The sequence below is a fragment of the Bacillus rossius genome, chromosome 12, assembly GCF_032445375.1.
Source record: "Bacillus rossius redtenbacheri isolate Brsri chromosome 12, Brsri_v3, whole genome shotgun sequence".
Classification (NCBI taxonomy): domain Eukaryota; kingdom Metazoa; phylum Arthropoda; class Insecta; order Phasmatodea; family Bacillidae; genus Bacillus; species Bacillus rossius.
The window spans coordinates 34,286,904-34,312,877 of NC_086339.1; the positions used below are offsets into that span (position 1 = coordinate 34,286,904).

Below are 25,974 nucleotides of genomic sequence, written 5' to 3' on the forward strand. Positions count from 1 at the left end.
GATATAACTTTACAGTGGATTACCTAATATTAAATAATTAATTATAATTTTCACAGTGTATAACAATATGGAATTAGTTAATTCTTTCTTTAAGCTTTTCATCTGAAACAACGAATGGGCATGATCGTTCTACTACTATAGGGACGATAATTTTACGTGATAACGTCATAAGAAAACATTAATGAAAAATTGCATACTTTTTAATTTTCAAATATTATTTACAGTTTTTGCAAATTTAATTTAAATAATTTGTTTCAGTATAATCACGAACAATTAGTTATAGAAATAAACTGAAATAAAATCAATGTCAATAAATTGTTAATTTGAAATGATGAAATTGGACAAATAAATCAAATTTTTTAAATGGCTGCTTTTAAAAAGCCCGCCGTAACCTGCTTGATATTGTAGAAGATTTTCTCGCACGGTGGTTGGCCGGTTCTTGCACGCTCGGCTCAGACGGAACGTGACAATGAGTCATGCTTTTTCGTGCGTGCAGCTGGCGTTCATCGATTTATAAGACGTTATGACGTCAAAAATTAGGATCCTTAAATTTTTTAAATAAATTAAAGCCAAAATAACCCGCTCTGTGGTATCTTGTTATTAAGAAGTGCTTTTGAAAACGACATCGCTTTCACGAAGTTAATAGCGCTGGCACTTAGCTTCTTGCTTTGAAATCAGCTTGAATACAATCAGTTAAGTGCGAGATATGCTGGACCAACTGTCAGCGCAGTTTGGTTGAAAGCAGGAGCTCGCCACAATGTTGCAGAGGGCTCAACTCTCCTGCAAACAACGAAGCGGTGTTGACCGAGCGTTCGCACGTCCAGACATGCTTCTCAACTCGTCATGCCTGCCCAGCTATCTTGTTTCCGCATTGCGGGCACGTCTGATCATTCCAAAACACGCGGTTCTCTTTTCTGACCGGCAAGCGACGCATCGCCGCAAGACGAGCGACTCCACAATTCCTCCCAGCTCCACGTCGAGTTAGTTCAGTTCACTTTCCATGCGTACACTAGCTGTTGGTATCTGTACGATGTACAGTAACGCTGAAAAATGTTGCTGCGGGGAGGAGGGGCCACAGGAGCAAAATGAAAAACAACTGAATGAATTTGTGTGCTGACCTTACCTAACCTAACCTTTATGGCAGTTCTGCAATTACATTTTTCGGGGTTAATGTATTTCGGGGTTGTGGTAATTCGGCGTTTGGTACACAGCAGTTTTCTAGCTGTCGGCGTTGTGGTCAATTTGGCATTTCGGCGTTATGGTTTTCGGCGTTATTGTACGTTCGGCGTTGTGGTATTTCGGCGTTGTGGTGCGTCCCCTGTTTGCAATACCAGCAGCGTTTACCCTCCCATAGCGACACCGAAAAATGTGCTCGTATGAACAAAGATTTTTGCAAATTAATGTTCAAGCTGATTCCAGCGTTGCCAGATCTGTTCAGAGACGTCACAATATCACGGACCGCGAGCCACCCAATAGCTCGACGGTGTCAGTGAGTGGGAGCCGAATGATTCACGCTGGTCGGGTCCCGAGGATTAAGGGTGCGCAGTCACACGCAATTTCTCCACGCAGCAATGCGGAAGTATTAGGTGCGTTATGGACAGTTCGATAACTTGTGCAGCTAGAACCATAATGTGAAGTTAAATTTCTGTTTTGATTTTTTTTTTTAATTTGCTTGGATATGTTTAGAACATTATTAATGGAAATGCTAGAGCTTTTCATCCATTCGGTTATGTCTATTATGGGAGAGAACGCTGGAAGGAGAACGCTTATTTTGAACCGTGACAATAATTTGTTTGTTCGAATAGGTTCTCTCATATCACAAAGTAACGTTATTCAGAGAATTTTTTTAGTGAATCAAGAAAACATTTTGACACCTTTGGCTTCAGTATTATACAAATGTATTTTCTGGCCTTGGGTCCAGGTCGAGGAGCTGGAGCCGGGTCTGCCATCTTGGATTGTGACATCATGGCGGCCATATTGGTTCTCCAGATCCATGACCCCGGCTGACATCTTGGATGACATTGACATTTAACTTTGACCTCGACCTAGGTGCAGACCTTGACTTTTTACCTTGATGTGTGACCTTGACTCCAGCAGTCATCCTCGACGACCTTGTCCCGATGCGCTATTTTGGATTCCGCCATTTTGGAATCCACCATCTTGTATTCCTTAATTTAGTTTTATAGAACTTTCTGCCATTTTGAATTATGACACTTTTAATTTTTATATCACAGCCACCATCTTTGATTTCGATGTCACAGCCGCCATCTCGCATTAGCCTGCTGGAGGCCGCCATATTTATTTCATTTGCTGGGGGCTGCCATCTTGAATAATGTTGAACGACCATATTGTTTTTTTTTCTGGTCTCCATCTTGGATGATGTAATGTTTGTCATCGGCTGAGTGTTCCTAGAGTGTACCAGCATTGCTCTGGCTTGTACATGCAAAGTCGATTTTACATTTCCTACCAGTATTGTTATGACACTTAATAAACAAATTAAATACAATTTTTTTTATACAAAATACATCGGAAGCGAGGTAATTCTAACTTTTACTGGACGGACCTTTTGGTATGGAAAACATATGCTTTGACCACATGGTCATTAAATACGGTGTACATAAAATAACACATATTCAGACTTGTATTTTTTTGTATGAAGCACATGCTGGAGGCCCAAACGCCATCTTTGTATTTAGTTCTTGCTACTATGAGCACTAGGGTTATGTATTGCACACAAGGTCTGCTAGAGTGTGCTGCTATCATCTTGGTTAAAATTATACCTGCTAGAGTGCAGTAGTATTAATCACCAGGCGGTCATAGCATCTGCCAGGTTTTCGGCAATTTTGGTCTCCATATTGAAAATCTATAATTATTGACCTAGAAATTCTGAAAAGTTCTAAAAAAAAAATCTTTCAACTATATAATGATATATTCGAGTGATTCCAGTCCTCAGTTAGATCCTTGGTTGATGTGAAAAAGACAATTTTAGCCTTAGGAGACTTATTTAGTTAAATATGGTGAAATGTCACCAAAGTGGTCTAAATTCCTCATTTAAAACTACAAAAAATTCTGGCTTGTACTAGAACACTATCCTTGCTCAAAAAAGGAAAAGTTCACAAGCTGGCAGAAGCTGTTATTGCAATTTCTTTCATTTGTTGTTTGTTTTTCATTATTTAGTAATTTTAAATTTAAATTTATTTTATTTAAAAAAATATTTTCTATGATTTGCTGATATGGATTAAGAAAAATGTGTGTTAGTTTTCTACGTGTGCTCCTGATTATTTCTGCCAATATATTGCTGGTTTTTCTCCGAGTGCTCCTGATTATTCCTGGCTAGACATCTGTTGATGTTCTCCGAGTGCTTCTGGTTATTTGTGAGAAATCTATTTCTGCATGAAATATTTTTTTATTGAATGAGTCATGCAATTTTATTCAGTGAATTTCTGCTACTAAATCAGCACTTGCAGGTACATCATGTTTGTGATTGTACTGTAGGTCTGGCAGTTAGATACGTTTACGTTATATGTTTGCAAGATCTTTTAGTAAGCGTAAACCATGTTAAGTATATCCGCACAGTAGACCTCGTTCGGAGATGCTTGGCCTATATGCCTGTATTTGAAAGTCTAGTAGTAAAAAGGTACATCGAATACAGTCTTCATGATATGCATAATGATACTGAGTAACATGTTTATTCATCTCGGCAGCTCTCTTGTAGGCCTATATAGTACTTGTTTACAGCAAGGATAATTATCAAAATAATTATTTTAGGGCCGAAACTACTCCTTTTTTTTAATCGACTGAGGATCGACCCGAGGGCGGAAATCGGTCAAATCAATTAATATATTAAAAAGTAAATTTTTAAATAATTTTCATCTGATTTTTTTAAAAAAAAATTTCTGCTGATAAATTTTGACCAGAATGCTGGCCAGATGAAGGATGCTACAATAGTAGACATTCTGGTGATTGACAATAGTGCGCTCTAGTAGCGAATGAAAAATAAACAAGAATGGTGGGTGTACACTCTAGGAAATGTAAAAAAGATGACGGATTCAAAATGACTGCCATAATGGCATAATGTGGAAATAATACATGCGCTGGTACTAGTGAAACAATGGAAAAACCGGGGGGGGGGGGGGGGGGGAGGTTTGTGTTCTGTATGTTGCTAGTTCCCATGGAGGAAGAGCCAGTCGCCAATTTTAATCCACTGACCTCACCGAAATTCCGTCAAGGATACCATGACTTAAATTGCATTTTTTAATTAAAATTTTCATTAAAACTGTAAATAGTTAAATATTTATGAATTGAAATTTTCATGATTTTATGATAAAAAGTACAGATTTAAAAAATGCCGAACGGGCTTCATAATTAAAAATGGAGTAATGTTACAGAAAACCAAATGGCAGAATCATGGATGGTAAAAAGTTCTATAATCCACGATGGAAAGTTTTAGAAAACAAAACTGCGTAATTAAATATAGCGGCTGAGGTCATTTTCATCCTGAATGGCGGCCGGGGTCAAGGTAAAAAGGTCACGACCAAAGTCATCCAAGATGGCTGACGTTACGTCACAAATTCAACATGGGGGTCGGTCGATGACCTAAACCTCGCACCTCAGGTTGCAGCCTTTGCCTGAATCGGCTGTTGTACACTACTGTTAAAAAAAAATGAATGATCTGTTATTTAGTAGCACGCTAATAGATTATACAGTGTTTTATTTGTTTTTTTTATAGAAACGTTGAGTACGAGGGACAGTTTGTAATAATTTTTATAAGATTTCTTCATTATGAAAGGTTAATAATTATGGTTTATTTACGCCCACTGTGCTCCAGTGTTGCAGATCCCTCCTGCAGGTTTAGGATCGAGAGGCCGATATACGAACAGGAAGAGCTGAACAAAGTTTATGACTACAACCAGACTGGCAGGAGGTGTAAGTTAATTATTTTTTTTGCAAATTACAATTTTTAAATTTACGTTGCTTGTTTTCCACTGTTACTGAAGTAATATTAAATTTTATTATTTAGTATAAAATTGAAGTAATACTTAGCTTATATTTGGTTTATAAAAAAGTGAAATTCAAGGTAAAAAAGGGGGGGTTATCTGTACGGACGATAATTTTACGTGATAACGTCATAAGAAAACATTGATGAAAAATTGCATAATTTTTAATTATCAAATATTATTTACAGTTTTTACAAATTTAATTTAAATAATTTGTTTAATTATAATCACGAACAATTAGTTATAGAAATAAACTGAAATCAAATCAATGTTAATAAATTGTTAATTTGAAATGATGAAATTGGACAAATTATTCAAATTTTTTTAATTGCTGCTTTTAAGAAGCCCGCCTAACCAGTTTGATATTATAGAAGAAGTTCTCTCGCACGGTGGTTGGCCGGTTATTGCACGCTCGGCTAAGGCGGAACGTGACAAAGAGTCATGTTTTTTCGTGCGTGCAGCCGGCGTTCAACTATTTATAAGATGTTATCACATAAAAAAAAAAAGGACAATATTCGTGTGGTAAATTTGTATTGAAATTATCATGTTAATGGTCTCCAAGTCAGGTTGATGAAGGTTGCACTGCACTGGGAGGTGTAGCACGACCGGGCGTGTTGCAGTCTTGTCGAGGGCCTGCAGTCTCTGCCCGGCGTGGGCACCTCGCGAGGCCGTGCTGCAGAGGGTGCCCGTGCTCACGTGGCTGAGGCACTACCGCTGGAGGGAGGACGCCGTCGGCGACCTGGTGTCCGGCTTCACTGTGGCCGTCATGAACATCCCCCAAGGTGCTGGCAACACTTCCTCGACTTCCTTGTCTTCTGCGTGTTCCTTATCTCCGGCTTCACTGTCGCCGTCATGAACATCCCCCAATCTGCGAGCTACACTTCCTCGTCTTCCTTGTCTTCTGCGTGTTCCTTATCTCCGGCTTCACTGTCGCCGTCATGAACATCCCCCAGGGTGCCGACTACACTTCCTCGTCTTCCTTATCTTCTGCGTGTTCCTTATCTCCGGCTTCACTGTCGCCGTCATGAACATCCCCCAATCTGCGAGCTACACTTCCTCGTCTTCCTTGTCTTCTGCGTGTTCCTTATCTCCGGCTTCACTGTCGCCGTCATGAACATCCCCCAAGGTGCCGGCTACACTTCCTCGACTTCCTTGTCTTCTGCGTGTTCCTTATCTCCGGCTTCACTGTCGCCGTCATGAACATCCCCCAATCTGCGAGCTACACTTCCTCGTCTTCCTTGTCTTCTGCGTGTTCCTTATCTCCGGCTTCACTGTCGCCGTCATGAACATCCCCCAGGGTGCCGACTACACTTCCTCGTCTTCCTTATCTTCTGCGTGTTCCTTATCTCCGGCTTCACTGTCGCCGTCATGAACATCCCCCAATCTGCGAGCTACACTTCCTCGTCTTCCTTGTCTTCTGCGTGTTCCTTATCTCCGGCTTCACTGTCGCCGTCATGAACATCCCCCAAGGTGCCGGCTACACTTCCTCGACTTCCTTGTCTTCTGCGTGTTCCTAATCTCCGGCTTCACTGTCGCCGTCATGAACATCCCCCAATCTGCGAGCTACACTTCCTCGTCTTCCTTGTCTTCTGCGTGTTCCTTATCTCCGGCTTCACTGTTGCCGTCATGAACATCCCCCAATCTGCGAGCTACACTTCCTCGTCTTCCTTGTCTTCTGCGTGTTCCTTATCTCCGGCTTCACTGTTGCCGTCATGAACATCCCCCAATCTGCGAGCTACACTTCCTCGTCTTCCTTGTCTTCTGCGTGTTCCTTATCTCCGGCTTCACTGTTGCCGTCATGAACATCCCCCAATCTGCGAGCTACACTTCCTCGTCTTCCTTGTCTTCTGCGTGTTCCTTATCTCCGGCTTCACTGTCGTCGTCATGAACATCCCCCAAGGTGTCGGCTACACTTCCTCGTCTTCCTTGTCTTCTGCGTGTTCCTTATCTCCGGCTTCACTGTCGCCGTCATGAACATCCCCCAATCTGCGAGCTACACTTCCTCGTCTTCCTTGTCTTCTGCGTGTTCCTTATCTCCGGCTTCACTGTCGCCGTCATGAACATCCCCCAATCTGCGAGCTACACTTCCTCGTCTTCCTTGTCTTCTGCGTGTTCCTTATCTCCGGCTTCACTGTTGCCGTCATGAACATCCCCCAATCTGCGAGCTACACTTCCTCGTCTTCCTTGTCTTCTGCGTGTTCCTTATCTCCGGCTTCACTGTTGCCGTCATGAACATCCCCCAATCTGCGAGCTACACTTCCTCGACTTCCTTGTCTTCTGCGTGTTCCTTATCTCCGGCTTCACTGTCGCCGTCATGAACATCCCCCAAGGTGCCGGCTACACTTCCTCGACTTCCTTATCTTCTGCGTGTTCCTTATCTCCGGCTTCACTGTTGCCGTCATGAACATCCCCCAATCTGCGAGCTACACTTCCTCGTCTTCCTTATCTTCTGCGTCTTCCTTATCTCCGGCTTCACTGTCGCCGTCATGAACATCCCCCAAGGTGCCGGCTACACTTCCTCGACTTCCTTATCTTCTGCGTGTTCCTTATCTCCGGCTTCACTGTTGCCGTCATGAACATCCCCCAATCTGCGAGCTACACTTCCTCGTCTTCCTTATCTTCTGCATTTTCCTTATCTCCGGCTTCACTGTCGCCGTCATGAACATCCCCCAATCTGCCAGCTACACTTCCCTGTCTTCCTTATCTTCTGCGTCTTCCTTATCTCCGGCTTCACTGTCGCTGTCATGAACATCCCCCAGGGTGCCGCCTACACTTCCTCGTCTTCCTTATCTTCTGCATCTTCCTTATCTCCGGCTTCACTGTCGCCGTCATGAACATCCCCCAAGGTGCCGACTACACTTCCTCAACTTCCTTATCTTCTGCGTCTTCCTTATCTCCGGCTTCACTGTCGCTGTCATGAACATCCCCCAAGGTGCCGGCTACACTTCCTCGACTTCCTTATCTTCTGCGTCTTTCTTATCTCCGGCTTCACTGTCGCCGTCATGAACATCCCCCAAGGTGCTGGCAACACTTCCTCGACTTCCTTATCTTCTGCGTCTTCCTTATCTCCGGCTTCACTGTCGCCGTCATGAAAATCCCCCCAAGCTGCCAGCTACACTTTCTCGACTTCCTTATCTTCTGCGTCTTTCTTATCTCCGGCTTCACTGTCGCTGTCATGAACATCCCCCAAGGTGCCGGCTACACTTCCTCGACTTCCTTATCTTCTGTGTCTTCCTTATCTCCCGCTTCACTGTCGCCGTCATGAAAATCCCCCCAAGCTGCCGGCTACACTTCCTCGATTTCCTTATCTTCTGCGTCTTCCTTATCTCCGGCTTCACTGTCGCCGTCATAAACATCCCCCAAGGTGCCGGCTACACTTCCTCGACTTCCTTTATCTCCCGCTTCACTGTCGCTGTCATGAACATCCCCCCAAGCTGACGGCTACACTTCCTCGACTTCCTTTATCTCCCGCTTCACTGTCGCCGTCATGAAAATCCCCCCAAGCTGACGGCTACACTTCCTCGACTTCCTTATCTTCTGCGTCTTTCTTATCTCCGGCTTCACTGTCGTCGTCATGAACATCCCCCAAGGTGTCGGCTACACTTCCTCGACTTCCTTATCTTCTGCGTCTTTCTTATCTCCGGCTTCACTGTCGCCGTCATGAACATCCCCCAAGGTGTCGGCTACACTTCCTCGACTTCCTTATCTTCTGCGTGTTCCTTATCTCCGGCTTCACTGTCGCCGTCATAAACATCCCCCAAGGTGCTGGCTACACTTCCTCGACTTCCTTATCTTCTGCGTCTTCCTTATCTCCGGCTTCACTGTCGCCGTCATAAACATCCCCCAAGGTGCCGGCTACACTTCCTCGTCTTCCTTAATTTCTGTGTCTTCCTTATCTCCGGCTTCACTGTCGCTGTCATGAACATCCCCCAAGGTGCCGGCTACACTTCCTCGACTTCCTTATCTTCTGCGTCTTTCTTATCTCCGGCTTCACTGTCGTCGTCATGAACATCCCCCAAGGTGCCGGCTACACTTCCTCGACTTCCTTATCTTCTGTGTCTTCCTTATCTCCCGCTTCACTGTCGCCGTCATGAAAATCCCCCCAAGCTGCCGGCTACACTTCCTCGACTTCCTTATCTTCTGCGTCTTCCTTATCTCCGGCTTCACTGTCGCCGTCATGAAAATCCCCCCAAGCTGCCGGCTACACTTCCTCGACTTCCTTATCTTCTGTGTCTTCCTTATTTCCCGCTTCACTGTCGCCGTCATGAAAATCCCCCCAAGCTGCCGGCTACACTTCCTCGACTTCCTTATCTTCTGCGTCTTTCTTATCTCCGGCTTCACTGTCGTCGTCATGAACATCCCCCAAGGTGCCGGCTACACTTCCTCGACTTCCTTATCTTCTGCGTGTTCCTTATCTCCGGCTTCACTGTCGCCGTCATAAACATCCCCCAAGGTGCTGGCTACACTTCCTCGACTTCCTTATCTTCTGCGTCTTCCTTATCTCCGGCTTCACTGTCGCCGTCATAAACATCCCCCAAGGTGCCGGCTACACTTCCTCGTCTTCCTTAATTTCTGTGTCTTCCTTATCTCCGGCTTCACTGTCGCTGTCATGAACATCCCCCAAGGTGCCGGCTACACTTCCTCGACTTCCTTATCTTCTGCGTCTTTCTTATCTCCGGCTTTACTGTCGTCGTCATGAACATCCCCCAAGGTGCCGGCTACACATCCTCGACTTCCTTATCTTCTGCGTCTTTCTTATCTCCGGCTTTACTGTCGTCGTCATGAACATCCCCCAAGGTGCCGGCTACACTTCCTCGACTTCCTTATCTTCTGTGTCTTCCTTATCTCCCGCTTCACTGTCGCCGTCATGAAAATCCCCCCAAGCTGCCGGCTACACTTCCTCGACTTCCTTATCTTCTGTGTCTTCCTTATCTCCCGCTTCACTGTCGCCGTCATGAAAATCCCCCCAAGCTGCCGGCTACACTTCCTCGACTTCCTTATCTTCTGTGTCTTCCTTATCTCCCGCTTCACTGTCGCCGTCATGAAAATCCCCCCAAGCTGACGGCTACACTTCCTCGACTTCCTTATCTTCTGCGTCTTTCTTATCTCCGGCTTCACTGTCGTCGTCATGAACATCCCCCAAGGTGCCGGCTACACTTCCTCGACTTCCTTATCTTCTGCGTCTTTCTTATCTCCGGCTTCACTGTCGTCGTCATGAACATCCCCCAAGGTGCCGGCTACACTTCCTCGACTTCCTTATCTTCTGTGTCTTCCTTATCTCCCGCTTCACTGTCGCCGTCATGAAAATCCCCCCAAGCTGCCGGCTACACTTCCTCGACTTCCTTATCTTCTGCGTCTTCCTTATCTCCGGCTTCACTGTCGTCGTCATGAACATCCCTCAAGGTGCCGACTACACTTCCTCGACTTCCTTTATCTCCCGCTTCACTGTCGCTGTCATGAACATCCCCCAAGCTGCCGGCTACACTTCCTCGACTTCCTTATCTTCTGCATCTTTCTTATCTCCGGCTTCACTGTCGCCGTCATGAACATCCCCCAAGGTGTCGGCTACACTTCCTCGACTTCCTTATCTTCTGCGTGTTCCTTATCTCCGGCTTCACTGTCGCCGTCATAAACATCCCCCAAGGTGCTGGCTACACTTCCTCGACTTCCTTATCTTCTGCGTCTTTCTTATCTCCGGCTTCACTGTCGCCGTCATGAACATCACCCAAGGTGCTGGCAACACTTCCTCGACTTCCTTATCTTCTGCGTCTTCCTTATCTCTGTTTCACTGTCGCCGTCAAAACATCCCCCAAGGTGCCGGCTACACTTCCTCGACTTCCTTATCTTCTGCATCTTTCTTATCTCCGGCTTCACTGTCGCCGTCATGAACATCCCCCAAGGTGCTGGCAACACTTCCTCGACTTCCTTATCTTCTGCGTCTTCCTTATCTCTGTTTCACTGTCGCCGTCATGAACATCCCCCAAGGTGCCGGCTACACTTCCTCGACTTCCTTATCTTCTGCGTCTTCCTTATCTCTGTTTCACTGTCGCCGTCATAAACATCCCCCAAGGTGCTGGCTACACTTCCTCGACTTCCTTATCTTCTGCGTCTTTCTTATCTCCGGCTTCACTGTCGCCGTCATGAACATCACCCAAGGTGCTGGCAACACTTCCTCGACTTCCTTATCTTCTGCGTCTTCCTTATCTCTGTTTCACTGTCGCCGTCATGAACATTCCCCAAGGTGCCGGCTACACTTCCTCGACTTCCTTATCTTCTGCATCTTTCTTATCTCCGGCTTCACTGTCGCCGTCATGAACATCCCCCAAGGTGCTGGCAACACTTCCTCGACTTCCTTATCTTCTGCATGTTCCTTATCTCCGGCTTCACTGTCGCCGTCATGAACATCCCCCAAGGTGCCGGCTACACTTCCTCGACTTCCTTATCTTCTGCAAGTTCCTTATCTCCGGCTTCACTGTCGCCGTCATGAACATCCCCCAAGGTGCCGGCTACACTTTCTCGACTTCCTTGTCTTCTGCGTCTTCCTTATCTCCGGCTTCACTGTCGCCGTCATGAACATCCCCCAATCTGCGAGCTACACTTCCTCGACTTCCTTATCTTCTGCGTCTTCCTTATCTCTGTTTCACTGTCGCCGTCATGAACATCCCCCAAGGTGCCGGCTACACTTCCTCGACTTCCTTATCTTCTGCATCTTTCTTATCTCCGGCTTCACTGTCGCCGTCATGAACATCCCCCAAGGTGCTGGCAACACTTCCTCGACTTCCTTATCTTCTGCGTCTTTCTTATCTCCGGCTTCACTGTCGCTGTCATGAACATCCCCCAAGGTGCCGGCTACACTTCCTCGACTTCCTTATCTTCTGTGTCTTCCTTATCTCCCGCTTCACTGTCGCCGTCATGAAAATCCCCCCAAGCTGCCGGCTACACTTCCTCGATTTCCTTATCTTCTGCGTCTTCCTTATCTCCGGCTTCACTGTCGCCGTCATAAACATCCCCCAAGGTGCCGGCTACACTTCCTCGACTTCCTTTATCTCCCGCTTCACTGTCGCTGTCATGAACATCCCCCCAAGCTGACGGCTACACTTCCTCGACTTCCTTTATCTCCCGCTTCACTGTCGCCGTCATGAAAATCCCCCCAAGCTGACGGCTACACTTCCTCGACTTCCTTATCTTCTGCGTCTTTCTTATCTCCGGCTTCACTGTCGTCGTCATGAACATCCCCCAAGGTGTCGGCTACACTTCCTCGACTTCCTTATCTTCTGCGTCTTTCTTATCTCCGGCTTCACTGTCGCCGTCATGAACATCCCCCAAGGTGTCGGCTACACTTCCTCGACTTCCTTATCTTCTGCGTGTTCCTTATCTCCGGCTTCACTGTCGCCGTCATAAACATCCCCCAAGGTGCTGGCTACACTTCCTCGACTTCCTTATCTTCTGCGTCTTCCTTATCTCCGGCTTCACTGTCGCCGTCATAAACATCCCCCAAGGTGCCGGCTACACTTCCTCGTCTTCCTTAATTTCTGTGTCTTCCTTATCTCCGGCTTCACTGTCGCTGTCATGAACATCCCCCAAGGTGCCGGCTACACTTCCTCGACTTCCTTATCTTCTGCGTCTTTCTTATCTCCGGCTTCACTGTCGTCGTCATGAACATCCCCCAAGGTGCCGGCTACACTTCCTCGACTTCCTTATCTTCTGTGTCTTCCTTATCTCCCGCTTCACTGTCGCCGTCATGAAAATCCCCCCAAGCTGCCGGCTACACTTCCTCGACTTCCTTATCTTCTGCGTCTTCCTTATCTCCGGCTTCACTGTCGCCGTCATGAAAATCCCCCCAAGCTGCCGGCTACACTTCCTCGACTTCCTTATCTTCTGTGTCTTCCTTATTTCCCGCTTCACTGTCGCCGTCATGAAAATCCCCCCAAGCTGCCGGCTACACTTCCTCGACTTCCTTATCTTCTGCGTCTTTCTTATCTCCGGCTTCACTGTCGTCGTCATGAACATCCCCCAAGGTGCCGGCTACACTTCCTCGACTTCCTTATCTTCTGCGTGTTCCTTATCTCCGGCTTCACTGTCGCCGTCATAAACATCCCCCAAGGTGCTGGCTACACTTCCTCGACTTCCTTATCTTCTGCGTCTTCCTTATCTCCGGCTTCACTGTCGCCGTCATAAACATCCCCCAAGGTGCCGGCTACACTTCCTCGTCTTCCTTAATTTCTGTGTCTTCCTTATCTCCGGCTTCACTGTCGCTGTCATGAACATCCCCCAAGGTGCCGGCTACACTTCCTCGACTTCCTTATCTTCTGCGTCTTTCTTATCTCCGGCTTTACTGTCGTCGTCATGAACATCCCCCAAGGTGCCGGCTACACTTCCTCGACTTCCTTATCTTCTGCGTCTTTCTTATCTCCGGCTTTACTGTCGTCGTCATGAACATCCCCCAAGGTGCCGGCTACACTTCCTCGACTTCCTTATCTTCTGTGTCTTCCTTATCTCCCGCTTCACTGTCGCCGTCATGAAAATCCCCCCAAGCTGCCGGCTACACTTCCTCGACTTCCTTATCTTCTGTGTCTTCCTTATCTCCCGCTTCACTGTCGCCGTCATGAAAATCCCCCCAAGCTGCCGGCTACACTTCCTCGACTTCCTTATCTTCTGTGTCTTCCTTATCTCCCGCTTCACTGTCGCCGTCATGAAAATCCCCCCAAGCTGACGGCTACACTTCCTCGACTTCCTTATCTTCTGCGTCTTTCTTATCTCCGGCTTCACTGTCGTCGTCATGAACATCCCCCAAGGTGCCGGCTACACTTCCTCGACTTCCTTATCTTCTGCGTCTTTCTTATCTCCGGCTTCACTGTCGTCGTCATGAACATCCCCCAAGGTGCCGGCTACACTTCCTCGACTTCCTTATCTTCTGTGTCTTCCTTATCTCCCGCTTCACTGTCGCCGTCATGAAAATCCCCCCAAGCTGCCGGCTACACTTCCTCGACTTCCTTATCTTCTGCGTCTTCCTTATCTCCGGCTTCACTGTCGTCGTCATGAACATCCCTCAAGGTGCCGACTACACTTCCTCGACTTCCTTTATCTCCCGCTTCACTGTCGCTGTCATGAACATCCCCCAAGCTGCCGGCTACACTTCCTCGACTTCCTTATCTTCTGCATCTTTCTTATCTCCGGCTTCACTGTCGCCGTCATGAACATCCCCCAAGGTGTCGGCTACACTTCCTCGACTTCCTTATCTTCTGCGTGTTCCTTATCTCCGGCTTCACTGTCGCCGTCATAAACATCCCCCAAGGTGCTGGCTACACTTCCTCGACTTCCTTATCTTCTGCGTCTTTCTTATCTCCGGCTTCACTGTCGCCGTCATGAACATCACCCAAGGTGCTGGCAACACTTCCTCGACTTCCTTATCTTCTGCGTCTTCCTTATCTCTGTTTCACTGTCGCCGTCAAAACATCCCCCAAGGTGCCGGCTACACTTCCTCGACTTCCTTATCTTCTGCATCTTTCTTATCTCCGGCTTCACTGTCGCCGTCATGAACATCCCCCAAGGTGCTGGCAACACTTCCTCGACTTCCTTATCTTCTGCGTCTTCCTTATCTCTGTTTCACTGTCGCCGTCATGAACATCCCCCAAGGTGCCGGCTACACTTCCTCGACTTCCTTATCTTCTGCGTCTTCCTTATCTCTGTTTCACTGTCGCCGTCATAAACATCCCCCAAGGTGCTGGCTACACTTCCTCGACTTCCTTATCTTCTGCGTCTTTCTTATCTCCGGCTTCACTGTCGCCGTCATGAACATCACCCAAGGTGCTGGCAACACTTCCTCGACTTCCTTATCTTCTGCGTCTTCCTTATCTCTGTTTCACTGTCGCCGTCATGAACATCCCCCAAGGTGCCGGCTACACTTCCTCGACTTCCTTATCTTCTGCATCTTTCTTATCTCCGGCTTCACTGTCGCCGTCATGAACATCCCCCAAGGTGCTGGCAACACTTCCTCGACTTCCTTATCTTCTGCATGTTCCTTATCTCCGGCTTCACTGTCGCCGTCATGAACATCCCCCAAGGTGCCGGCTACACTTCCTCGACTTCCTTATCTTCTGCATGTTCCTTATCTCCGGCTTCACTGTCGCCGTCATGAACATCCCCCAAGGTGCCGGCTACACTTTCTCGACTTCCTTGTCTTCTGCGTCTTCCTTATCTCCGGCTTCACTGTCGCCGTCATGAACATCCCCCAATCTGCGAGCTACACTTCCTCGACTTCCTTATCTTCTGCGTCTTCCTTATCTCTGTTTCACTGTCGCCGTCATGAACATCCCCCAAGGTGCCGGCTACACTTCCTCGACTTCCTTATCTTCTGCATCTTTCTTATCTCCGGCTTCACTGTCGCCGTCATGAACATCCCCCAAGGTGCTGGCAACACTTCCTCGACTTCCTTATCTTCTGCATGTTCCTTATCTCCGGCTTCACTGTCGCCGTCATGAACATCCCCCAAGGTGCCGGCTACACTTCCTCGACTTCCTTATCTTCTGCATGTTCCTTATCTCCGGCTTCACTGTCGCCGTCATGAACATCCCCCAAGGTGCTGGCAACACTTCCTCGTCTTCCTTGTCTTCTGCGTGTTCCTTATCTCCGGCTTCACTGTCGCCGTCATGAACATCCCCCAAGGTGCTGGCAACTCTCCCCCGTCTTCCTCGTCTTCCTTGTCTCCCTTGTCTCCTGCTACAACACATTCATGCTGGAAAGTCCAATACGGACTTTCTGGAGGTCTCAATGGTACCCAGAAGAACATACTGTGGAGCTGTGTGCTGGAATTCTCAAAACCACATAACCCTGAAAACTATCAATTAAAGACATTAATTGAAAATGAACAAATTAAAAAAAAATCAGACAGGTTTTTCTAATTGAGTCCAAAAATCAAGATTCATAAAAAAAGCATTTATTAGTGGGAAACTGGTTGTTGTTTGTCCATTATCAAAATTTCAAAATCAGAGTCAGTGAAACTTAACAGCATTTGATCGTGTACCTCCTGCAACGTTGCCAGGTACTATTAGTGGTACGTGTACCACAGGTTGGGAAACCCTGGCCTAGGTGATTGATAGATTCAAAAGTCGCGCTACACAACGCGCACTCTCTTGAACAGTAATCAGATAGCAGAATGCCCTATTCATTGAATAAAAACCTTAGAGATTAACTAAAATACTGCTGAAAAAGATTTTCCTATTGTAAATTTTTCGAAACTCCTAGGAAAAACTAGAGTCGTACTGTATTTCTGTAGACGTCTAATGTGCTAACGTGTGAATGACTCAATTGGGGTTTAATGTCTCGTCGAAGTCAAGGTTATTGGAGATGCTGAATGATGAAGGGAGGTGACTGCAGCAGCTACAGAATGCGTTGTTTGTCGAAATGGGAGCACCCTGAGGAAACCCACCGGCTCCGGTAACGTCCACCATGTTTTCCACTTGTAAAGATTCCGGGAGTGATCATCGACAATCGTGCCTGGTTTGACTTGGTGGAATGCGAGGTATCTGACCTCTTAACTGCAGTGACACCCGGTTCATGTCTAAAAACATGGGTTTTTATATTAGGCTGTATGATTCATAACGCAAATAAAGACTTAATTCTGAATAAGCTTGTGTATAAGAGACAAGCTTGAAAAAAAAATATTCTATCGTTTCGGTTGAAACCGAGTCTTGAATACCTACTGTATGTAGTGACTGCAATGTCCACAAAAACACAGGAGATTATTATTTTGAAAACTTATGTGTTTTATACCCACAGAACAATCCAATTCGGACAATGGCCAATAAAGCCTGAAAACTTTTAACAAGCTTTTATATTTACATTAATTGATTTTTTATGAGTTTTTAAAGAAAAATAATTTTGAAAAATTCTGAAGTATCCATTACAATCGTTTTAAACTGCAGTTGTATGCGCATTAAAAATAGTTTTTAAGTTTTTAAAGTTTACTATCATGTACATTAACCAAGATAAAACAGTATCAGCAAAGAACATTAAAACTTTAAAAGCTCTATATTAAATAAAATTATAAGTATATATTTCTGATTCATGATTAGCTAAATGGTTGCTACATAAATTTGTTTTTATTTTCTAAGTAACAATATCTGGCTCTCAAAGTCTGAATGTTCATTTCAGAACCTGTCAAAAAATGTTTCACTTGATCTTCAACAGTGTGTGCTACCGAATTGATACTGTTACAGGAATGGCGTATGCTCTGCTAGGTAACGTTCCTCCAATAGTGGGACTTTACATGGCTTTCTTCCCAGTTTTGGTGTACTTTGTTTTCGGGACTTCCAGGCACATTTCCATGGGTAAGATAAATTTACCATCTAGTTTATAGTTTAAACATAGAATTAGTTCTCATTAATTAACGTTATGTAGGGTGTGATTTTTACTTTGGTCCACTCCAGCTAATAATACCAATTTGGAATAAACTTCTTTGTGAAAACCACCATCAAATGAAAGAATTTTATTTTTAATACATAAAGTCTTAAGCGATCTCTACTGAAATCCTAATAGGACAACTAATTGTAACAGTTTTACGCCTTCTTGAAACTTAGAAGACAAGAAGCATAATAAAACATTTTTCAATTTTAATTACAACTAAAATTAAATTTGAACAAAAACACCATTGTTGTCTCTTTATTATTTGTTTAATTTTATAATTTTCTGAAGGAAAGGAAACTAAAAATGAAACAAAAAAATAACTACCATAACAATTTACTTCGCCAGGAAAAATAATAATGCACCATCAATTTCAAAAACTAAAAAAAAAGCTAATAATAGCATAACTGAATACCGTAACTATTCTAATTAATAATTTTCTACCGACAATGCAATTTAATTAGTAAATAAAACCGAAAAATGCAAGTTCATAAAACTATAAATAAATATTAAGTTCCACAATCACAAGTTTTAAACACTAAATTAAATTTTCTAGAGCAGGTGCTCATCAAGATGCTGGCAAGACGTGTACATTTGGTGGCTAGGTATTTCTGAACTGTGGTAAGGCTAACACAATCTGTTCATTGGCCAGGAATATCCTGTAGTTGTTGGATAGACACCTCCATTCTGTGGCCGGCCAGACACATCAGATAGGTTGGACAGACTTATTCTTTCGGTGGTGAGGCACACACAGTCAGTAGCCAACAGGAGTAATATTTCGATACTTGATGTACCTTTAAAACAAGTCATGTACAATGTCAGATTTGTAGGCCAAGCATATCCGAACCAAGAGGTATATTTCGTCGATACTTGGTTAACATTTTAAATATGTAATATTTAATGTCGGTGTTTTAGACAAAGCATCTCTGAACTACGAGGCTAAACATGTCCACTACCGAATTCTGTAAGCACATTCGTCAAAAAAGAAGCACATTTAACGAAAAATAGGACATTTAGACGAAAACTCAACTTGTTAAATAAAATATTATCTCATCGTATCCCTGAGATTTTCAGTTTTTTTCTCTCTCGCTGGGTTTGAACCTAGGTCTTAGTGACTTAAGTGAGCGTTATAATAAAAATTTTATTAAAATTGTATTTAAAAAATTTAATTTTTTTATAGTTTTGGATACCAATTACGGGTTTTCAGTATGGCTGACTTAATTTCATCATATTGTTACGATTTTAATAATCGTTGATTGGGTAGAACTGGGTTCGTACAGGGATAGCCCATTTATTTATTTTGCACAGTTTTATTGACTGCTAATATTTACAACACTAATACATAATCTTACGTAAAATGTCCACTAATCAATTACTCACACTCAGTATCTCAAGTCCTTACACACTGCACACCTCGCTGGACCGGGGGTTCCGTCACAACTTAGAAACACACAACTTAGAAACACATAACTTAGAAACACACACGATATAATCTTCTAAGTTATGCCTGTTATAAGTTGTGTTTATAAGTTATGACGTTTCTAAGGTGTGTGGTTCTGCGTTGCGTGTTTCTAAGTTATGACAGTTCTAAGTTGTGTGTTTCTAACTTGTGATAGTTCTAAGTTATGACTTTCTAAGCTATGACTTTCTAAGCTATGACTTTCTAAGCTATGACGTTTCTAAGTTGTGGGGTTCTGCGTTGCGTGTTTCTAAGTTACATGTTTCTAAGTTATGACAGTTTTAAGTTGTGAATTTCTATGTTATGACGTTTCTAAGTTGTGTGGTTCTATGTTGTGTGTTTCTACGTTGTGTGTTTCTACGTTATGTGTTCCTAAGTTATGATCGTTATAACTTATGACAGTTCTAAGTTACGTGGATTTTTTCGAGGTTTCTAAGTTGTGACTGTTCTAAGTCGTGTGTGGTTCCCGCTGGGCCGCGTGGTTGTGGTCGCCGCAGGCTCGTTCGCGGTGGTGTGCATGCTGGCCGGCAAGACGGTGGCGACTCTCTCCCTGGACGAGGAGGCCCCGCCCGCCTCCAGCGGCGCCAACCACACGTCTGCCTCCGCCGCGGGGGCGGGGCACAGCCCGGTGCAGGTGGCGGCCGCCGTGGCCTTCATGGTCGGCCTGCTGCAGGTGAGGCCCTCGACCTCAGGCCCCTGTGTTCTCTGTGTCTGGAGCGACGACTTGTGTCTAGCCGCTGACAACTGTGCCGCATCTTCGGCTTCCGCTGCTCGTGAGTGTGACAGTGCACGAACGACACAACAACCACAACAATTTTTTTGTGCGCTCACACTTTCAGTTACCGTGTTCAAATAAACTGCCTTTAACTTCAGAAGTAGGAAGTAATTTAAAGAATTATTCAGTAGGTTAGCTACATTATAAATACTTTAAAACATTGTGGATGGTTGGTTATATTAGGTAAGTATAGCTACATTAAAAATACTGTAAAATCATTTTATGGTTGCTTAGCAAATAACCTTTTTTATCCAGGGCTAGGAAACCGTTTACATGATTTCACAGTACCTTTAATGTAGCTATCCTAACCAAATCAACCGTCCAGAATGTTTTAAAGTATATATAATGTAGCTAACCTAACCTAATTGACCATTGCATTGGTTATCATGAGTTGTCCATCCTTCCGCGCCGTCTTTTTTCGCCAGGAGTGTCGGGTGTGCCGAGCATACCCGAGGCTAGCCGAAGATGCGGCACAGTTGTCAGCGGCTAGACACAAGTGGAGCGACGTCTCCGCCTCCGGCGGTCGGCCGCCATCAGAGTCAACCAGGGGCGCAACAACTAAATTTCCAAAGTGGGGGCAATATACCTATTTATAAAGAATCATCGATCCCCCCCTATTCCCCCGGGAAAATATGTATTTCAAGGTGGAAAATGGTGCTATTTAAGCAGTTTTATCATCTAAAAATTGATTACACAGCACTTTCTTTGCCCCCGTTTGCCCCCACTTCAAGGTTTCAGAAGGGGGGGGGGGGGCAAAATACCCTTGCCCCCCCCTGTTGTTGCGCCCCTGGAGTCAACGCAAGCACACATCCTGCCAGCGACCTTCAAGTTTCCATATGCTTTTGGGTGACGATTATTAGCTGCAAGTTAATTATGTAGTTCTAAAAGTTTCAGGAGTGTGTAGGGGAAGACCTGAACAATGTCAAATAAAGTCCCATTATTTTAAGCATCCGAAGGATTTGGGGGATGAGGATTAGAGGCACAAAGATCTTTCCCCCCCCCCCCCCCTTCAGTTTTTGGCCTATATCTCGAAAACGGTACGTCCCACGAAAACGTTTATACTGTCCAAAATTAAAGCTTATTGAATTCCCTACAAATTGTTTATTTACATCTATCTCTACATGTTACCGTCTTTGAGAAATTAGCCGGCGAAAATGTCAAATATACTGAAAATTTTGGCAGGGTATCATGTTTTTTCGTCCAACCTGTCTTTCCAACTCTTTTGCCTTCCATTTTACTGGTAAATCGTGAGGAAATAAGTTGTAGAGATTAGATTTCCTTCAATAATATGCGGTGTTAGCTAATTTATCTTCAAGCTGTCAAAAGTTAGTGTGTTTTGAAGTTTGAGGGTCGATTTCGAGATCGCGCTAATAAACTGCTCATCATTTATTTCTGTTTTCAATGGCTATACATTTCTGTATCAAGTTATTTATTGTTTATTTAAACATAAATTGTATTGATTACCCATTCAACAAAAAATTTATGTATGCAAGTAAAATTTAAATGAATGTATATATACATATATACACACATACATTAAATGTGTACTTGTTTCTACCAGAGGTGCTAGTGGGTAAAGTTAGTGTCAAACTATATACCTAGAACAGTTTTTACGTGTTAGCAGGTAAAATGTTCCATGTGGATAGCAAGGGTTCTACATGTTGTTTCCCCAATTAGCGGCATTCACTGTAAATGCTTATAGGAACTTATATACCAACATACAAGAACATGCAATATGCAACAAAATATGAAATGTACCTATGATGTTTGAGGTCATGCTCTTGGTGTGGGGCTTGATAAATCAGTAGGAACATTTGTTCTCAGCTTCAGCAATGTCTCCTGGCAGGGATGTGGAGTCGTAAAACACCTCAGCAATGTTTTTGGTTTTGTGAGTATACAAGCGGAAACATTTGACTGTGGCTGCTTACTTTTCCCATACATCGAAAGTGATATCGCATCTAGTGAATCCATGGATAAAGAGAATGTACTTGCTGAATGGCAAGGTCTGAAGGTGTTGGGAGGAGTACACAGCCTGTCTTCAGTGGTGTCTCGTCCAGGCTTTATGAAAAACACATTGGTGTCTCGTGGTGTGAGTGCCACGAGTTAGACAAGCATGTCTACGTCCTCGCCAACTACCACCACAGTTGAATGAGAGTTATTTTCAAATCAACACCTGACAATGCTGCAGTCAGTATCTAATTTTTCTATGGTGAACTGTATACATTTTGCGCCCAGAAGGCCTGTGCTAACATACTGTTCAGTTTGGTTTTGTTTCTCGCATTGGAAAGCAAGGTTTCCTGCTGAACATTAATCACCATGCTCTCCTCAGTCTATTTATTGATCAAAGATGGAGACGAACTTGGTGTTGTTGTTGCGGCTATTGGATATATTTTTTAATATTTTTGATTTATTTTTAATATGTTTTAAGGGTTATAATAACATTGGTAGGTAATGGAAGATCGACTTTACGTGCATGCGGCAGATAGATGCTGGCACAAACTTATAACAGAGGAAACTAAGATGGCAAACATTGTGTCATCTAATATGGTGACCTCGAGAAAAAAAGGGAAGTTATGTAATATAAGATACCAAAAATCAGCAAAAAAAATATTAGTTGGATTACATTATCCAATATGGCGGCCTCCAGCAGCTGAAAACAATATAGCGGACATAATGTCAGAATCCAAAATAGCATAATCCAGCAGATTAAAACAGTTGGCCCTTGTGAATCAAAATACAAGATGGTGAACATTTCTAGGATCCGATTGGTGGAAACCTCTTGACAAATGTCTGCTTTGACATCTTAACCCAAGATGGCTGAATTTTAAATGGCAACTGGCTCAAGGTCAAAGCTAAAGATCATTTTCAAGGTCATTTATAAGGCCACTGTGATGTCACAATCCAAGATGGCGAACGGTCATTGATCCTCGCTCCACAGCCTGAAGCCTGTGCAGACTAGGCTATTATACACGACTCATGTTGGATTGAACATAGTGGACAGCGAGTAACTAAAGTATGTGGGGCTGAATAATTGGACAGTAATTTGCCAGAGCTTGAGTGGCTGAACTTAGTGGACAACAGGATGGCAGGCCACGTGACAAATATTGCCATAGTACAGCACACATCTGCCTGATGATGGCTCGGTGGCCAGGTACACTTGATGCACAGCTGAATCCTCTGGTTCGTTACATTTAGATACTTTTTACTTTTGTTTGCAGTACGTATTTGCACCGTTGATGAAATATTACACTCTTTTAGGCCTTACTTAGATTTTTTTTTGTCCTAGCTTATATGCTTTAAGATTGTTTTAATCATAGATCTGTTTCTCTCCAAGACATACACGAATATTAAATGTACTTCAAAGAACTTTGATTCAATTATTGAACTTACAAAAACCATTTTATTTGTTAGTGCATTTGATACTAGTTATATAGTTACTAGTAATTCCACATTTTCTACACTAAAATCTATATTTGGTTCGAACTTAAGAACTGTCATTGCAATTTTTCCCATAGACTTAATAAAAATGCTGTTTTTATCATAGCCAATCATTTTTATTAACGCATGAAGTGACATTTTCAACAAAGAGTTGGTAAATATATTTACTATGAATTAATGCAAAAAGTTATTACATATCTCATGCAGACAGCTTAAAATTGAAGATACTTTCATATTACTCACTATAATGTTTTGAGAATATTCCCAACTTCAAGCCATTTTTCAAATAAATACTAGTATTCTCTAACAGAATGGAACGTGTATTCGCAGCTAGGAGTTATGCATATAATTGATATTATTTGCAAGACACTACATTTGCAGCAACCAACAAACACTTCATGTGTTCGTTCTGTGTTGGTTATAATGCTCAATCGCTTGCATAATTTCTGTCAACATGGGAATACTACCCTTTTCCTTGCATAACGGATGTAAACTATTACGAGAATGTGCCACTCTGCTGGTAGGCCCTACATGACTGTGAAAACAAAATCTTCAATCAAAATTATACTCACAGGAATCATGGCTGTTTCAAATGTAGAACAAGTTTGATAAAAAACTACTTGGTTTGACTGGGTCAATCCACACCCATTCTTCCTCTCATCTTTACCAAACCCTTGCTGATTGACCATATAAATATTTAATCCTTAAGTCCAGAAATATCTGGCAACTGTCATACGAGTCGCATTTCAGAACATCTCCAAGTCAGTAGTTGCGATGGCTTTCACAGGTCGCACAATAAAGAGTGAATACTTGCGGAGTATTAAATATGAAATGCCTGAAAATAAACTACTTATTTACCAGAAGAACTGTTGAATACACGTGTTAATTATGCACACACGTTTCAGGTGGTTTGGGCTTTTAACATTTGATATGACTTTGCATTTCCGAAGTAAACACGCATTAGTTCCCCAGAGTATAAAATATGAAATGCCTGAAAATAAACTACTTATTTTACCAGAAGAACTGTTGAATACACGTGTTAATTATGCACACACGTTGCAGGTGGTTTAGGCCTTTAACATTTGATATGACTTTGCATTTCCGAAGTAACCACGCATTAGTTCCCCAGAGTATAAAATATGAAATGCCTGAAAATAAACTACTTATTTTACCAGAAGAACTGTTGAATACACGTGTTAATTATGCACACACGTTGCAGGTGGTTTAGGCCTTTAACATTTGATATGACTTTGCATTTCCGAAGTAACCACGCATTAGTTCCCCAGAGTATAAAATATGAAATGCCTGAAAATAAACTACTTATTTTACCAGAAGAACTGTTGAATACACGTGTTAATTATGCACACACGTTGCAGGTGGTTTAGGCCTTTAACATTTGATATGACTTTGCATTTCCGAAGTAACCACGCATTAGTTCCCCAGAGTATAAAATATGAAATGCCTGAAAATAAACTACTTATTTTACCAGAAGAACTGTTGAATACACGTGTTAATTATGCACACACGTTGCAGGTGGTTTAGGCCTTTAACATTTGATATGACTTTGCATTTCCGAAGTAACCACGCATTAGTTCCCCAGAGTATAAAATATGAAATGCCTGAAAATAAACTACTTATTTTACCAGAAGAACTGTTGAATACACGTGTTAATTATGCACACACGTTGCAGGTGGTTTAGGCCTTTAACATTTGATATGACTTTGCATTTCCGAAGTAACCACGCATTAGTTCCCCAGAGTATAAAATATGAAATGCCTGAAAATAAACTACTTATTTTACCAGAAGAACTGTTGAATACACGTGTTAATTATGCACACACGTTGCAGGTGGTTTAGGCCTTTAACATTTGATATGACTTTGCATTTCCTGAAGTATCTACGCATTAGTTCCCCAAAAAGCATTCCAACCTTTCTCACTCGGGTAACATCACAAATTCACACTCACCAGATTGCAAGGAAAACAACGCGTGACAGTTCGACCAGGAACTAGCAGGGCGATGTGAAACTCCCCCCAGTCCACCTGATGGCCACTGCAAGGTGCCAAGCGGAGAGTGAGAGCTCCCTGGTGGTCCGCAGCTCCTGATGCACATCTTCAGGCTCGGCGTGGTGTGCACGCTGCTGTCAGAGACTCTGGTGAACGCCTTCACCAGCGGCGCAGCCGTGCACGTGCTCACGTCCCAGGTGAAGGACCTGCTGGGACTCAGCGTCTCCCGTCACCGCGGGCCCTTCAGGATCATCACGGTGGGTCGGCATACCTTCAGTGCCCTTCACAGTTCATTATGTTATCCTGTACAGTAAACTCCCCATTATCCGCGGGCGGATAATCCGTGGTGCGGACCCAGATATCAAAATAAGCTTGATTCAAGCTTGAATCAAGTTTGCCATGACAAGCCTGCAAGTTTGAATCAAGCTTGCCATGACAAGTGTGTCAGCTTGAATCAAGCTTGATTCAAGCTAACTAGTTTGCACATGACAAGCTTGCAAGCTTGAATCAAGCTTGCCATGACAAGTGTGTCAGCTTGAATCAAGCTTGAACCAAGCTTGATGTGTCAAGCATGCATGACAAGTTAAAGTCATGCCTTTTTGCAAGCTTGCCGAAAACAATCATGGATCGCAAAGGATTACAGAACACTTGAATCAAGCTTTATGCATCAAGCTTGCACAGCAAGCCAAATTCAAGCTATATGACAAGCTTGCCGCAAGCTTTCATGCTATGTGGGGATTATCCGCGCATGTTACGAAAAAATACAGCACATATGTAAATCTGTATTTTATTACAAGTGAGCAAATTGGAACTCTGCTGACGAGTGCATTGTGTGCAGTGTACAGTAAAACGCCACAGGCCTTCTCGAAACTCACGCAGTGTCTAATGAAGCCTCTGAG

General features: G+C 43.8%; 1 protein-coding gene across 2 annotated transcripts in view; it reads left to right on the plus strand.

Annotated features, from left to right (window-relative positions):
- LOC134537822 (prestin-like) overlaps positions 1-25,974 on the plus strand; it is a 63,694-nt gene that overhangs the window by 5,079 nt on the left and 32,641 nt on the right. For both annotated transcript variants that reach the window (XM_063378669.1, XM_063378670.1), the window contains exons 2-6: positions 4,829-4,926; positions 5,618-5,779; positions 17,216-17,326; positions 19,356-19,531; positions 25,168-25,332. In XM_063378669.1, coding sequence (XP_063234739.1) covers positions 4,829-4,926; positions 5,618-5,779; positions 17,216-17,326; positions 19,356-19,531; positions 25,168-25,332 — 712 coding nt within the window. The remainder of the gene's footprint in view (positions 1-4,828; positions 4,927-5,617; positions 5,780-17,215; positions 17,327-19,355; positions 19,532-25,167; positions 25,333-25,974) is intronic.